The following is a 13,567-nucleotide window of genomic DNA, read 5'->3' on the forward strand; positions in this document are numbered from 1 at the left end:
AGGGGGTTAGGGGGTAGTTAAGGCCTGGAGTTTTTCTCCCTAAACCGGTGGCTTCAGGCACGTGAGCTAAAGTCTGGGTAAAGACGGAAGCGGGAGCTTCATCTTGGGGGGGTGGGGTGGGATGGGAGGCAAGTTAGGCCTGGGTCTCTAAGGAAAGATTCACTCTCCTGATGCTCTCCGCGCTGCGTTGCTTGTTTTGTTTGTTTGTTGCTGGGCATCTGGAATCCTTCTCCTTCCTCACCTTGCTCCCCCAGACCTCTGGAGCATCTCACACTCCCACCTTCTCTCCCAGTGACTTCATGAATGGGAGGTAAGGTCTCCCGATCGCCTGAAATCCTGATTTTCCGCCTAAAACTAGTTCTTACCCAACACCAGTTAGTAGGGGGTGTCGGATCGGAGGTTGCCCTTCGATACCTTATTGAGCTCAGTTTACTACAATCTTTTTCTACAATTCTGTTTTTCTTGGAGGGGATAAAGGAGAGGAACTCCCACCGTGGTTGGAATTCCGTTTCTCCACGTTGTGGTTCCACCTCGGATACGGAAGCCCAGCTGGCTGAGGATCCCTCCTGGCTGCAAATGAGTGTTGACAAAGAAAGCTAGAGGGATGGTTGTAGTGTGAAGGTCTGCAGTTCAGGGTCTGGAAGACAGTGTATGGCGGAGTATGTGGGCATGTGTGAGGAGGCCGGGTTGTCATGGCAGGATGGAGACAGAGTGCATCTGAGGGCCAAGTGATAGTATTTTCAACCTTTTCCCCTCCTTGTCCCCCAAGAATGCAATGCTTTCTGGGTTATGAGTTGTTTACCTTGGACTCTGCTCTCCCGCAATAGCGCGTGCTTTGTGTGTGTGTGTGTGTGTTTGTGTTCTCCCCGAAGGCAAACTAATGATTAACTCTACTGAGAACTCTAGCATTCTTCCCAAATTAAACATTAAAAGAGTTGTCCCGCCCCGCTTTATTCCATTGGATGGTTTTTTTTTTCCGGCAAAGTGGGCGGAGCATCAACTTCGGGTCAACTAAGGGTTTCCCACTTCCTCACCTGGTCCTGGTACCCGGAAAGGTTAAGCCCCCTCTTCCCTCTCCAAGTCCTGATGGGTGTTAGCTTCCTGTGCTGGACCAGAACCGTATTTCAGACTGCCCAGGCCCGCAGCTCAGTGTCTGCCCCACCAACCCTTCCCCTCATCTTGGGGAGAGGAGATTGTAGCCTTGCTTGCAGTTGTCCCCAAACGTTAGGCCTTGCCACTCGCCCCTGGGGCTTTCTAGGTGGGGCAAGATTCAGGAAGTAAACAAGGCGGCAGGGAGGGTAGGAGAGAGGGTGGGGCAGGAGCTGCTGGGGTTGGCGAACCAGACTTTGGAATGGCCTGGCTGAGTGGACAATTGGCTGGGGGGACCAGTTTCTCCGACGGAACCTTTGCTTAGGCCCTAGTTAGAACGTTTTACATCTCTTTGGGCAGGGGCTGCCAGGCCTACAGAAGGCTCCTCTGCATCTTCTCAAATTTTAGTTACTCGACTGTCCTGTCCATTGGAAGGGTGCGGTGGAGGGATCTGGAAGCTAATCCTAGGTTAGCCTGCACCAGAGCTTCTAACTTAAGACTGTAATCTGACTTCAGTCTACTTCCTCCCCTTTCAAACACCTGTCTAATTGGGTGTTGTTTTTCTCCATTTGAGGGAGGGGCACCGTTGCAGACTAGCTCCCTCCCTGAAAAGGGAGATTAGGTGGGTGGGAGTGGCTACCAGGTGGCCCTTGCTTGGTGTCTTGAAGATGCTAAGTGTCAGGTGTGTCTTGCTTGCTCTCCTTGGCTTTCCTGGGGTCTGTCTCCTGGGGGCTGTCTGCCTGTCCGTCCTCTTGGGTGTTTTAACTCCACTCCTGCCTGGTGGTACTCCTCAGGTCAGGACATCCCAGAGTGCGTTCAGAGATCCTCTTCCACAGAGCAGTCCCCGGGACCAGATACATAATCTCCATCATATATCTTGGGGTTAGTAAATAGCAAAGAGAGTATGTAGGTTCCAGGCCCAGGCCAGGCAGGGCTGGATGCTGCTTGTCTATCACTAGGAGGTGGGCTCCAATCCGGATAGGCCTCTGGATCCAGGCCGGGCATTTCCTCTCTCCTTCCTGGGCTATGGGCAGGGAGATGGCTCAGGACTAGAGGTGGGCAGGGGATTGTTCCCACCTGGGCTGGACACTGGCCAAGGGTGGGGAGGGTGACCTCAGAGGAGCCTCCGGCTGCTCCTCCTCACATCTTCATCTCTCCCCAGCCCGCACCCCTTACTCTAGGCTACCTGTAGGTTGAGGAGTCCGGGATGGAGGGCATAGGCAGGTTGTTTATTTTCCTTCTCAGCCAGGAAGTCCTGTGGATGAGTCAAGGTTGAATGGAGAGCCTGGGGCATAGCGGTCCCGCCCCGCCTTGACTCACCTGTCCCCCAGATTCCTTCATGCCCTCATGGAAGGGTCAAGTGTGTATCCTATCCTGGTGGAGGGAACCCTGGGTGTCCTGGGTTGCCTCACAGTCCTGGTGAGGACGTCTGGAGAACAAACAGGGTGCTAGGATTATTTGATCACTGCCAGATTCAGCACCAAGAGTTTGCTGATTCCTGCAGGGGAGGGGCTGGAACTACCCCTCTCCCAAGATCTCTTTGCCCGGTCTTTCCTGTCCTTACTTGTTCTATCGTCTCTGCACCCGTGGGCGCTAAGGCATAGGTGACACTCCGGTGTGTATGCTGGGTGCTTTCAGACCAGGGAAAGGAGAAGACAGGTGCACAGTAATGGGGGCAGAGTTCCCAGCACACGGCTGAGTGTGGCAAGTCCAAGAGGATTTCTCATACGTGGGAGGTGGCTTTAGCATGGAGGATTCTGGGAAAAAGTTGGGCAGGATAAGAAGACTAGAAAGGCACTCAGTCTAGAGGCTGCTGGGGTCTTACCTAGCCTCCAGGCTAGGCCTTCCGCTCCCACCACAACTTAAGCACACTGTCCTGCCCTCCTGATTCTTGCCCTTCTCCACTCCCCCTCTCAGTATCACTCATCACTCAGCCAGGTGCTACCACAACAGGCTTGGCAACCGCATCTGGCAATGAGGTGCCGGAACAATAAAGTGCCGGGAAAATCTGGGGCAGAGCCCAGTAAAATGAGCAACCTTTGCCTTGGCCCAGTAGCTGTAGCTAGGGGCGTGAGGCACGGAGCCTGCCCAGTCTTCCCGAGCTGCTTTAGCTGGAGGCCAAGCACTGGTCTGACAGCTACTGGGTACATACACGCATGCTTCTGTATAAAGTACGCAAGTCCGGTCCTCTGAGGGCTCAGAGGCAGCCTGTGATGTCAGCGGCGGCAGCCTGTGACGTCAGCAGCTTTGCACTTTCTTTATAGGTGCCATGGAACTGGATCTGAGCCCGTCTCATCTCAGCAGCTCCCCAGAAGATGTGTGCCCAACTCCTGGGACCTCGCCTGAGACTCCTCCGCCCCCTGATAACCCTCCGCCAGGGGATGTGAAGCGGTCGCAGCCTTTGCCCATCCCGAGCAGCAGGTAGGGATGGGGCAATGGGAATGCATTGGTAGGGAGGTCAGCGGACAGGGAGGCTAGCCAGCGCTGGCTGACACACAGGGCTTCTATCCCTTGCTCATTGCCGTAGGAAACTTCGAGAAGAGTTTCAGGCAACCTCTCTACCCTCCATCCCCAACCCTTTCCCTGAGCTCTGCAGCCCACCTTCACAGAAACCAATTCTTGGTGGTTCCTCCGGTGCAAGGGGGCTGCTTCCTCGAGACTCCAGCCGCCTCTATGTGAGTTGTTTTGGAAAAGGGAAAGGAAAGGTGTGGCCAAGCCTCTTTGGTGAAGGTGGGGGCGGGGTATCCTGGTCCCTGCGGACAGGGTAAGCCAGAGAGTAGAATCTCTCCTGCCTTCCCCCAAGTCACCAGGAGTTCTTGGGGTACAGGTAGTGAAGGTATACAGTGAGGATGGGGCCTGCCGGTCTGTGGAGGTGGCGGCGGGAGCCACGGCTCGCCATGTGTGTGAGATGCTGGTGCAGCGAGCTCACGCCCTGAGCGATGAGAGCTGGGGTCTGGTGGAGTGCCACCCCGACCTGGCACTGGGTGAGTTGAGGTACAAGGAGCTATGGGGTATGCCTTCCATCTTGGGCCAGTAGGTGGCTCATCTCTGAGGCTTAATCTCAACCAACCCGTTTTTTTTTTTTTACCCTTGATCCCAGAGCGGGGTCTGGAGGACCATGAGTTTGTGGTGGAAGTGCAGGAGGCCTGGCCTGTGGGTGGAGACAGCCGCTTCATCTTCCGTAAAAACTTCGCCAAGTATGAACTATTCAAGAGCCCTCCAGTGAGTGTGTACAAAGAGAACCTGGGGCGCATGCGTGCGCAGTCTCCTCCCCCGCCTCTGGACCCCAGCCTGGATTCTTGAGCTCTGATTCCTCCTTTCTTTCTTCCCCAGCACACCCTGTTCCCAGAAAAGATGGTCTCCAGCTGTCTAGATGCACAAACAGGCGTATCCCATGAAGACCTCATCCAGGTGAGGTCTTCGCCAATATCCCCCACTTCACCATATATCCACAATCCCCCTAAGGGTCATCCAGTGCTTTACCCCCATGCCACCAGGCCATGTGCCATCTGTGTGTTTGTTGGTGTCCCCTCCCCCACCATGGTGACCTTGCCTGTGAATTTGTGACAGTCATCACCAGCACCTCCTCCTGAGGCCTGAGGGGAGGCCGGCCCTTCATTCTTTGTTCACATCTGTCCTCAGAACTTCCTGAATGCGGGTAGCTTCCCTGAGATCCAGGGCTTCCTGCAGCTGCGGGGATCCGGCCGGGGGTCAGGTCGAAAGCTTTGGAAACGATTCTTCTGCTTTCTTCGTCGATCTGGTCTCTACTACTCTACCAAGGGTACCTCCAAGGTGAGGGTGTGAGGGGTCAGCTCCAGCCTGTCACGGACATCTTCCTCACTGGTCTGCCTAGACCCTTCCACTCTCAGATCAGGGGACCCTCAGCTGCGCTTCTCTCCCCTTGGGCTATCTGTCTCCAGGCCCTGCCTGCGCCTTTCTACCCCAGCCCATTTGGCTCATCTACCCCAGGAGTGGCAGTCGAAGAGATAGGTGACTTGAATCAGCCTCTGCTTGTGTGTGTCTGTGTATATGTTCCTGTGGGGTGTGCCTGTGTGTGTGTGTGCATGCCTCTGTATGTATGTCTGTGTGTGTCCTTCTATGTGTGTCTGTATGTCTGTATCTCTGTGTGCCTGTACCTATGTGTGTGCATGCCTGTGTGTTTGTATGTTTGTGTATATGTTCTCGTGGGGTGTGTCTGTGTGTGTCCGTATGTGTGTGCATGTGCCTCTGTATGTATCTATGTGTCTCTGTGTGTTTGTGTCTCTGTGTTCCTGTGCCTATGTGTGTGTATGTCTCTGTGTGTCTGTGTGTGTGTGTGTGTATCTGTGTGTGTGTTTCTATGTGTACCTATGCCTTTGTGTGTGTCTCTGTGTGTGGATATGTTTGTGTATGTGTGTGGATATGTCTGTATGTGGATGTGTGTCTCTCTCTGTGTGTCTGTGTATGCATGAATGTCAGCAGTCTGCCTTAGGTGGATCTCCGCTGGAACTGTCTATCTTGATTTTTAAGGCAGGGTCCCCACTGGGATCTAGGATTCATGGATTAGGCTAGGTTGCCTGGCCAGAGAGCCCTAAGAACCCTCGCGTTCCTCACACTGGGATTAGAGGTCCAACATTACATCCCGCTCTTTAGGTGGGTGCTGGGGCTCTTTACCCACTGAACCACCTCCTCAGCCTCCATTGGCTGTGTGACCACGGATTTTAGGACCCTGCCTCTCCCTGGTCCTAAAATCTCCCTGCCTGGAGATAGGATCTACAATCTACCTGTACCAAATCTCCTTGCCTAGTGGGACACCAATATGGAGATAGGATCGACCTGTACCAAGTCTTACTTTCTCATGCTGCCCAGGACCCCAGACACCTACAGTACGTGGCAGATATAAACGAGTCCAATGTCTATGTGGTGACCCAGGGCCGCAAGCTATATGGGATGCCTACTGACTTCGGCTTTTGTGTCAAGGTGAGGGCTGTGCCTGGCCTGGGCTGGGGGAGGGTGACAGCTGCCTAAGGTTGAGTGTCCTACCCGTGGCTTTTGAGTGCCACATTGAGGAACCCAGCCTCTTCTCCCTACACCTGAGCTTTTGGATAGTCTTTGGATCTTTCCCTGCCGTATGGCAACTGAGCACAGAATCATATAGGGGACAGTGCGTTTCCTCTCCCCAGCCCAACAAACTTCGAAATGGCCACAAGGGGCTCCACATCTTCTGCAGCGAGGATGAGCAGAGCCGGACCTGCTGGCTGGCTGCCTTCCGGCTCTTCAAGGTGAGACCCTGGAATGGCTGCGGGGCTGGCTTTGCCTGATGGAGATGCCATTAGCTCTGCCTGCAGATGCCTTCCTAATGAAGAGGTCATCCCAGCTATCTCAGAAGACCCTCCAGGAAGGGCAGGCTCAGCCCATTTCCTAGGCTCTCATAACCTCAAGCCCTCTTCTCCCCCCACCCCTCTGCCTCCAGTACGGGGTACAGCTATATAAGAATTACCAGCAGGCCCAGTCTCGTCACCTGCGCCTATCCTATTTGGGGTCTCCACCCTTGGTGAGTGTATATTCTGGGGCATAGGAGAGGTGGGCATGCAGGCTCAAGGCAGCTACTCTGACCCCTCCTCTCCTCATTATGTCCTCTCTCCAGAGGAGTGTCTCAGATAATACCCTAGTGGCTATGGACTTCTCTGGCCATGCTGGGCGTGTCATTGATAACCCCCGGGAAGCTCTGAGTGCTGCCATGGAGGAGGCCCAGGCTTGGAGAGTAAGGACCTTCACCCATCTGTGCCTCTGTGGCACTGTCTCCCAGTGGGCCTTTTCATGGAGTGGGAGGAGGAAGAGGGTTTGGGGAGGCAGTGGATGCCAAGGGTACCCTGACTTCCATGTCCCTCACTGCAGAAGAAGACCAACCATCGCCTTAGCCTGCCCACCCCGTGTTCTGGCTCGAGCCTCAGTGCAGGTAGGTGATGGTCTGGAATCCCTAGGGTGGGCTGTGTCACTACTCGGAGCAGTCTTGGTAGTGGGGGTGGGGAGGGGGAAGTTCCCTTCCCTTGAATGATCAGCATCTCTTATCCTCTGACCCTAGCCATTCATCGCACCCAGCCCTGGTTTCATGGACGCATCTCCCGGGAGGAGAGCCAGCGGTTAATTGGACAGCAGGGCCTAGTGGATGGGTAAGGGGCTGGGCTGGGCTGGGCTGGGTAACAGACCCGGGGGTCAGCAAGACCCTGGAGCATCTGCAACCAGGAATCCCTGGTAATGCTGCTTTATCTTCCCAAAGTGTGTTCCTGGTCCGGGAGAGCCAGCGGAACCCACAGGGCTTCGTCCTGTCCTTGTGCCATCTGCAGAAAGTCAAGCATTATCTCATTTTGCCAGTGAGTAACTCCCTTACTCCTAATGGGGGTTCTTGTAGCCCAGGGATCCACGACTTGAAGCCCCACTATGCTCCTCCTTTCTCCCTGTACAAGAAACAAGGGCCACCAGGCAGTGGTGGCGCATACCTTTGATCCCAGCACTTGGGAGGCAGAGGCAGGTGGATTTCTGAGTTCGAGGACAGCCTGGTCTACAGAGTGAGTTCCAGGACAGCCAGGGCTATACAGAGAAACCCTGTCTCAAAAACCAAAAAACGAAACAAAAAAGAAAGAAACTGGAGCCAACTGCTGGCCCCACGGGCTGCCCCTCTGCCCGGGAAGGCTCCCTGACTGCCTTCTGGCCACACCACAGAGTGAAGATGAAGGCTGCCTTTACTTCAGCATGGATGATGGCCAGACCCGTTTCACAGACCTGCTGCAGCTGGTGGAGTTCCACCAGCTGAACCGAGGCATCCTGCCCTGTCTGCTGCGCCACTCCTGTGCCCGTGTGGCCCTCTGAGGCTGCACACACTATTGCAGCCATGGGGTTGCGTACCACCCTTCTGTTCAGTGGACTCAGTGCAGGGGGGGGGGCGGTAAACAGTGGAAGGGCTCCCCCCACTTTTCTCTCATTTATTTTTTTTACCTCTCTCAAGCCATGAAACATTTCCCCCCAACCCTGTCCATCCCTGACTCCTGTCCCCAAGGGAGGCATTGTGGTCCTGTCCCCTTGGTAGAGCTCCTGAGGCACTGTTCCAGTGAGGGGCATTATGAGAAGACTAGGGGCAGCCCAGGTGGTCTCATGCCCCACCCACACTCTGTACAGACTAAGAGGCCAGTTGATCTGCTCTATTTTATACCAGTGACAATAAAGATTATTTTTTGATACACCCATGAGTCCTGCCTGGCAAGAACTGACAAGAGAACCAGCAGATGTGAAGGCGTTGGTCCATTAGAATATACCCTGAGGACAAAAATGGTGTTAGCTGCCTGAGAGCTTCCAATCCTAGCAGGTATTCTAGAGCAGCCTGAGGCGTCAGCCAGTGCAGGTTAAATGGATGAATGGACACTGGACAACAAGGGATGGTGCTTTTCTTTCATTCTTTAAAAACAAACAAAAAAACGTTAAAAATTATGTGTATGTCTGTGGGTATATGAGTATGTGCATGCAGTGCTCAAGGAGGCCAGAAGGGGGCGCTCCGCTCCCAGCTGTAGTTACAATCAGCTGTGTGCTGATGTGGATGTTGACAACCAAACTCAGGTCTTCTACAAGAGTAGTACGTGCCTTTAACCATTGAGCCATCTCGTCAGCCCCAAGGGACTGGCTTTTTTTTTTTTTTTACAGAGCCTGGGAACTGTGATGCATGACTAGAATCTCTACACTTGGGCAGCAGCTGCAGGAAGAACAGTTGAGGGCCAGCCTGGGCTATATGAGACCCTGTCTCACCCCCTCCCTTCTCCCCACAAACCAAGGCAAGACGAGTCAGCAGCAAGTCTTGGACTAGTTGGTGGACAGTGAGTCCTGACAGATGGACGAATGCCTTGAGGGAGAGTGGTCTCACTTCCCTCATGCCCCTGTTTCCAACCTCTTCTCCCCACTGCGGTTCCTAGGTCTGCTCTCTGGCCCTATAGTCTCTCTCACTCAGAAAGCCTGGAAGGGAACAGACATGCAGACCCACATCTGTCTTCTCTTTCCAGCCCGTCCTTCAACTTCCAGAGTGAGTTTTGTAATGTGCAAGTGTGCCCACTGCTTGGGCAAGCTGCATTTTCCCCAGGGTTTTGTACCTTCACCTAACCCAACGGGAACCTTATAATAAGTACATCCAGTGACACCTGCACTTCCTGCTTCAGTTGTAGAGATGCCTCTTATAGAATGAGAACCCTAAGCAGCTTTTATTTTGGAAAAAAAATCAAACTTGACTACGATTTCATCAAACTGGTTTTCCAGAAATACAAGGGCCAGAGAACACACGAGTTGACATGGGACAGTTACCAACTCGACTGGAAAACAAAATGGGTAGCCCAGCTTCTACTTCAAGGACAGAAATGACAAGAAATTTAGACATGACAACTAAATGACACAAACTTACTGTAAAAATACATTCACGAGCCGGGCATTGGTGACACATATCTTTAATCCCAGCACTTGGGAGGCAGAGGCAGGGGCAGGCGGATTTCTGAGTTTGAGGCCAGCTTGGTCTATAGAGCGAGTCCCAGGACAACCAGGGATACACAGAGACAGGGTTTCTCTGTGTAGCCCTGGCTGTCCTAGAACTCGCTCTGTAGACCAGGCTGGCCCCAAACTCACAGAGATTTGCCTGCCTCTGCCTCCCAAGTGCTGGGATAAAAAGCTTGTGCCACCACCACCCAGTGATAGTTCTACCCCTCTCCCACTTGAAAAGGCTTCTGTGATGGTAAACTTCATAATCCCAGCACTTAAAGGTCCCGGGCAAGCCTGAGCTACTTAGTGAGATCTCAACAAACAGACAAAGCACCCATTCGAGGAATGGGGGAGGGGAGGTGTGAGGGTGGGGGTGGGGATGAGTCAAGCAGAAGGGAAAGACTGAAGTATTGCAGGGAGATGGTGTGATGGCTTCTCGATCTTCCCAGGAGAGCTTCAGGAGAGCTTCACTGTGTGTTCCTGGTTGGGCTGAAATTTGCTCTGTAGACCAAGCTGGCCTGCTTGGAACACACAGAGATCCCCCTGCTTCTCTGGCTTACACCCCATCCTCCATCCCCAATCGCCAATGTTGGGATTAAAAGCATGTGTCCCCATGCCCTGCTCAGCTTTGCTTTTTAAAAAAGATCCAGGTTTGTATCCCCTCAATACTTTTGAAAATTTTTGCAACTTCTAAAAAATAGAACAGCGATCCTTTCTAAACCCTTTAAGGCCCACTAAGCACTAGGGTAAACAAAACAATTCTGCAGCCAGCCACGGTATTGTCCCTGTTTAAATCCTAGCTCCACCATGAACTGGGAGGGCAGGACAGTAGGGCAGTCAGGATGTCTAACTGGTTCTGGGTGCCAGCTCTGGGCACATTCTGCTCCCCGCAGCTGACTTCCAGGTGGGACCCCTAAGCTTCAGGGTAGTCCTTTCTGAAAAGACTTTCTCCTCTGTAGGCTGGGCCTCAGCAGTAAGGTTGTCTTGAGGTGACCTCAATGGTCCAGCCCCTTCAAGGAGCACTCCGGTCAACATCAGCAAGCCTTGGGCCAAATGGTATGTAGACAACACATGCTTAGCTAATGCCAGGCTGGGAAGCTTGGGGCCAGGCCTGACAGACAGTGGCAAAGAGACCCTTTAACACTCTTGCATGCCTGCTGGGACCTCCCCTGCAGAGCTCTCCGTAGCCCAGGCACTGAAAGAGCTGCAGATCTCACTGCTTTTTGTTGTTGCAGGAATTGAAGCAAAGACCAGAGCCCTCCACAGCTGGCCATGGCCCCCCCGGAACTAGCTCTTTTACTGGCTGCTGCCCAGGCTTGGAATTGGGAGTCCATACCACTCATGGATGCCCAATGGTATTCCTGCCAAGGTCCCAGAAAAGGGGCCAAGATGAGTCACCCTTTAAGCATGTCTGAGGAGTTAATCTGTCCCCAAAGAAACTCCAGCATCTCCTCAGGACCTGAGGTCCTGGGCAGGGGAACTCACCCCTTCTGTGTCAACCAGCCAATCAGAATCTCAGAGACCGACAGGCCTTCCACTTTACACGTAGGAAACTGAGCCTCAGAATGAATGACTCACCTGGGGTCACAGAGAAAGTTAGAAACAGCCAGCTCAGGCTGCAGACGGTAGATGCCATGCTTTCCAGCCCTGGGGGAGGAGCTGGGGTGCTAAGAGCCGGAAGGGATGGCATCTACCACCTGGTGGGAGGAGAGACCCTACATCTGCAAGTTGTCCTCCGCTACACATGCATCAAGGCTTGTGGCTGTCCCTCTAAATAAATAAATAAATGAAATCGTTTTGAGGGCTTGCAAAGTGGCAGGATATCCATGGTTAGAAGTAGTGGGCCTTGTGATTGGAGTTGAGGGAAAGCTGTCTGGGAGTGAGATGTGCTGTGTGGGCACTCCACGCACATGTGATTATTGGAAGGCATGTGCATCCTTTAACTCACCAGTTTCTAAGGCCTGAGTCACATCTTCCAGCACACCGTAGAACCCTCGCCTTCCTTCTTGGGTACCTGCCCAGTTTCCCCATAGGATTCCAGCATATTTAACCTTCACCAACTCTGGTCTAGCCCGCTCTCTCACAATCGTCAGTTTCTATATTTCACAGTTTCGGGCTTCCCTCCTCCCAAGCTGTGGAGCCACTCAGGCCCACACATCTAAGAGATGAACTTGGTATTCTTCCCGCAACCCCCACCACCGGACGACGGGACCACCACGGGAAGTGAAGGGACCTGGGGTGGGTGTAAGTGCCTAAAAAGAGGCTCCAGACTGGTGAGACCAGGTTGGAGTTGGAGAGCGCATGCACGCCGGAGTCCCACCCACAAGGTGATCCGGCGTCCACGGCTGCCCCCGTGCGGCCAACTCGGCCTGCGCGACCACACAACTGCTGACAACCCGACGTTGGTTGAACATTGCAGGGCGAGGACCCAAATACGCGCCGTCGGTGCCCGGACCCTTCCTAGTGTCTGCAGCGACCTGCCATCTCGAATCCTTCCTCGCGCAGCGCCGTGCCGGCAGGTGCGCGCAGCAACCTCGGGTTGGCGCTCAGCGGGAATCCCGAGCGAGTCCAGCCACGCGGCTTGAGTGCCACCCAGCGGCCATTCCTGGAACTACGGGCGACGCCTCCCGAGGTTCCCCAGTTGGTTCGGGCGCGAATCCCCCGCCCCTCCCCCGTCTCAAAGCTGCGCTCCGGGGCGCGGGGAGCTCCTACCTCGCTGCAGTGCCCGGAAGGGCGGGGCGCAGCGGCGGCGCTGGGCTGTGACCCCGGCGGTTTCACTTCTGGATCCCGCTTTGCCGGGGCTGGGAGAGGAGGACTTGGGGTGGGGAGGGCAAGGGCGGTACCTGCGGGCAGGCGGGGTCTGGCGCTCGGGACCCCTGGGGTGTCACGCGACCCACGCCTTCCTGCGCTTACCTTCCGCCCCAAGGCTCCACTCCGCTGTTCCCAGATCTGTTGCGTGTCCGCAGCGGCCACCGCCCCGTCAAGGCTGCAGACCCCAGAGAGGCGCTGGGCGGCGTGGGCGGCAGGAGGGGAGAGCTGTGAAGCCGCAGGCTCGGGGTTAATCTGCTGGCTGCTGGGACGCTTGGCTGTTTCTCAGAAATGTAGCTGCCCCTTCCCTCACCCCCTTGGCTCCCACCTTGCGCCTCACCCTTTCACCTCTCCGGAGCTCTTACTGCGTTATCTCATCTAGGTTCCCTGACCCCGGGAATCTGCATCCACCCTGAGAAAGGGTGTAGAACACCCCAGTCCCCACATCCAGAGCTTCCCACAGATGTAGTCAGTAGGAGCCTGGTACCTCTCTGTCCCTTCTTGTCCCAGAGTCTCACAAACACTTGAGAAAGTGACCTCTTGGGAGTTTGTCAGGCTACACTCTTCATCTCCCGTGCCTACCCTGCAGGAGCCCTGAGGTGTAAGAGAAAGGAATGGAAACAGGATTCATTCTCCCTGGGATTGTTTTTGTTGTTAGAGGACAGGTCTCTACTAGAGCAATGGGGGTTAGTTGAGCTTAGAGTCCCAGCCGAAAGAAATCGGAAAGATTCACGACTCCAGGGAAAAGTAAGGCCCAGAAAGCGAAGCACTTGAAGTCATGCAGCGAGTCCTGAGGCTAAGACTGAGACCGGAATATGAGTAGCAGCACCAAGTTGTCCCGAGCTTTGCTGAGGTCCTCTCTTCCCCCAAACACGCACAGGAACTCTGCAAGAGAGGCTGAGACTGTCATTCCAGTGGGGGTGGGATGGGGCTTGAGTTGGTGGTGGGACAAAGTTGGGGGAGGAGGTAGCACCTGCCCCCCTGGTTCCCATCCAGAGCTGTGGTTTATTTGACTAGGCCAGGGGGGGAGACGGGTGGTGGTGGGGTTGATGGGAAAAAAGATTCTGGGGCTTCCTGCCCCCTCACCTCTGGGTGGGGGGTGGTGGCAGGTTACATCACTCACGGGCACTCTAACCTCCGTTCTTTCCATCGGAGACCTTTTTCCTTGCGCTTGTTACAT

The 13,567-nt window shown here is 54.4% G+C and overlaps 1 protein-coding gene across 1 annotated transcript in view; it reads left to right on the plus strand.

Moving 5' to 3' along the window:
- Positions 1-8,308, plus strand: part of Grb7 (growth factor receptor bound protein 7) — an 8,887-nt gene extending 579 nt beyond the window's left edge. The window contains exons 2-15 of the mRNA XM_031353215.1: positions 3,354-3,510; positions 3,617-3,764; positions 3,917-4,073; positions 4,190-4,311; positions 4,423-4,500; positions 4,732-4,881; positions 5,938-6,048; positions 6,252-6,350; positions 6,542-6,622; positions 6,716-6,832; positions 6,967-7,027; positions 7,154-7,241; positions 7,349-7,442; positions 7,792-8,308. Coding sequence (XP_031209075.1) covers positions 3,359-3,510; positions 3,617-3,764; positions 3,917-4,073; positions 4,190-4,311; positions 4,423-4,500; positions 4,732-4,881; positions 5,938-6,048; positions 6,252-6,350; positions 6,542-6,622; positions 6,716-6,832; positions 6,967-7,027; positions 7,154-7,241; positions 7,349-7,442; positions 7,792-7,938 — 1,605 coding nt within the window. The 5' untranslated portion in view covers positions 3,354-3,358 and the 3' untranslated portion in view covers positions 7,939-8,308. The remainder of the gene's footprint in view (positions 1-3,353; positions 3,511-3,616; positions 3,765-3,916; positions 4,074-4,189; positions 4,312-4,422; positions 4,501-4,731; positions 4,882-5,937; positions 6,049-6,251; positions 6,351-6,541; positions 6,623-6,715; positions 6,833-6,966; positions 7,028-7,153; positions 7,242-7,348; positions 7,443-7,791) is intronic.
- Positions 8,309-13,567: the final 5,259 nt, after the last annotated feature.

The sequence above is a fragment of the Mastomys coucha genome, unplaced genomic scaffold (assembly GCF_008632895.1).
Source record: "Mastomys coucha isolate ucsf_1 unplaced genomic scaffold, UCSF_Mcou_1 pScaffold5, whole genome shotgun sequence".
Taxonomy (NCBI): domain Eukaryota; kingdom Metazoa; phylum Chordata; class Mammalia; order Rodentia; family Muridae; genus Mastomys; species Mastomys coucha.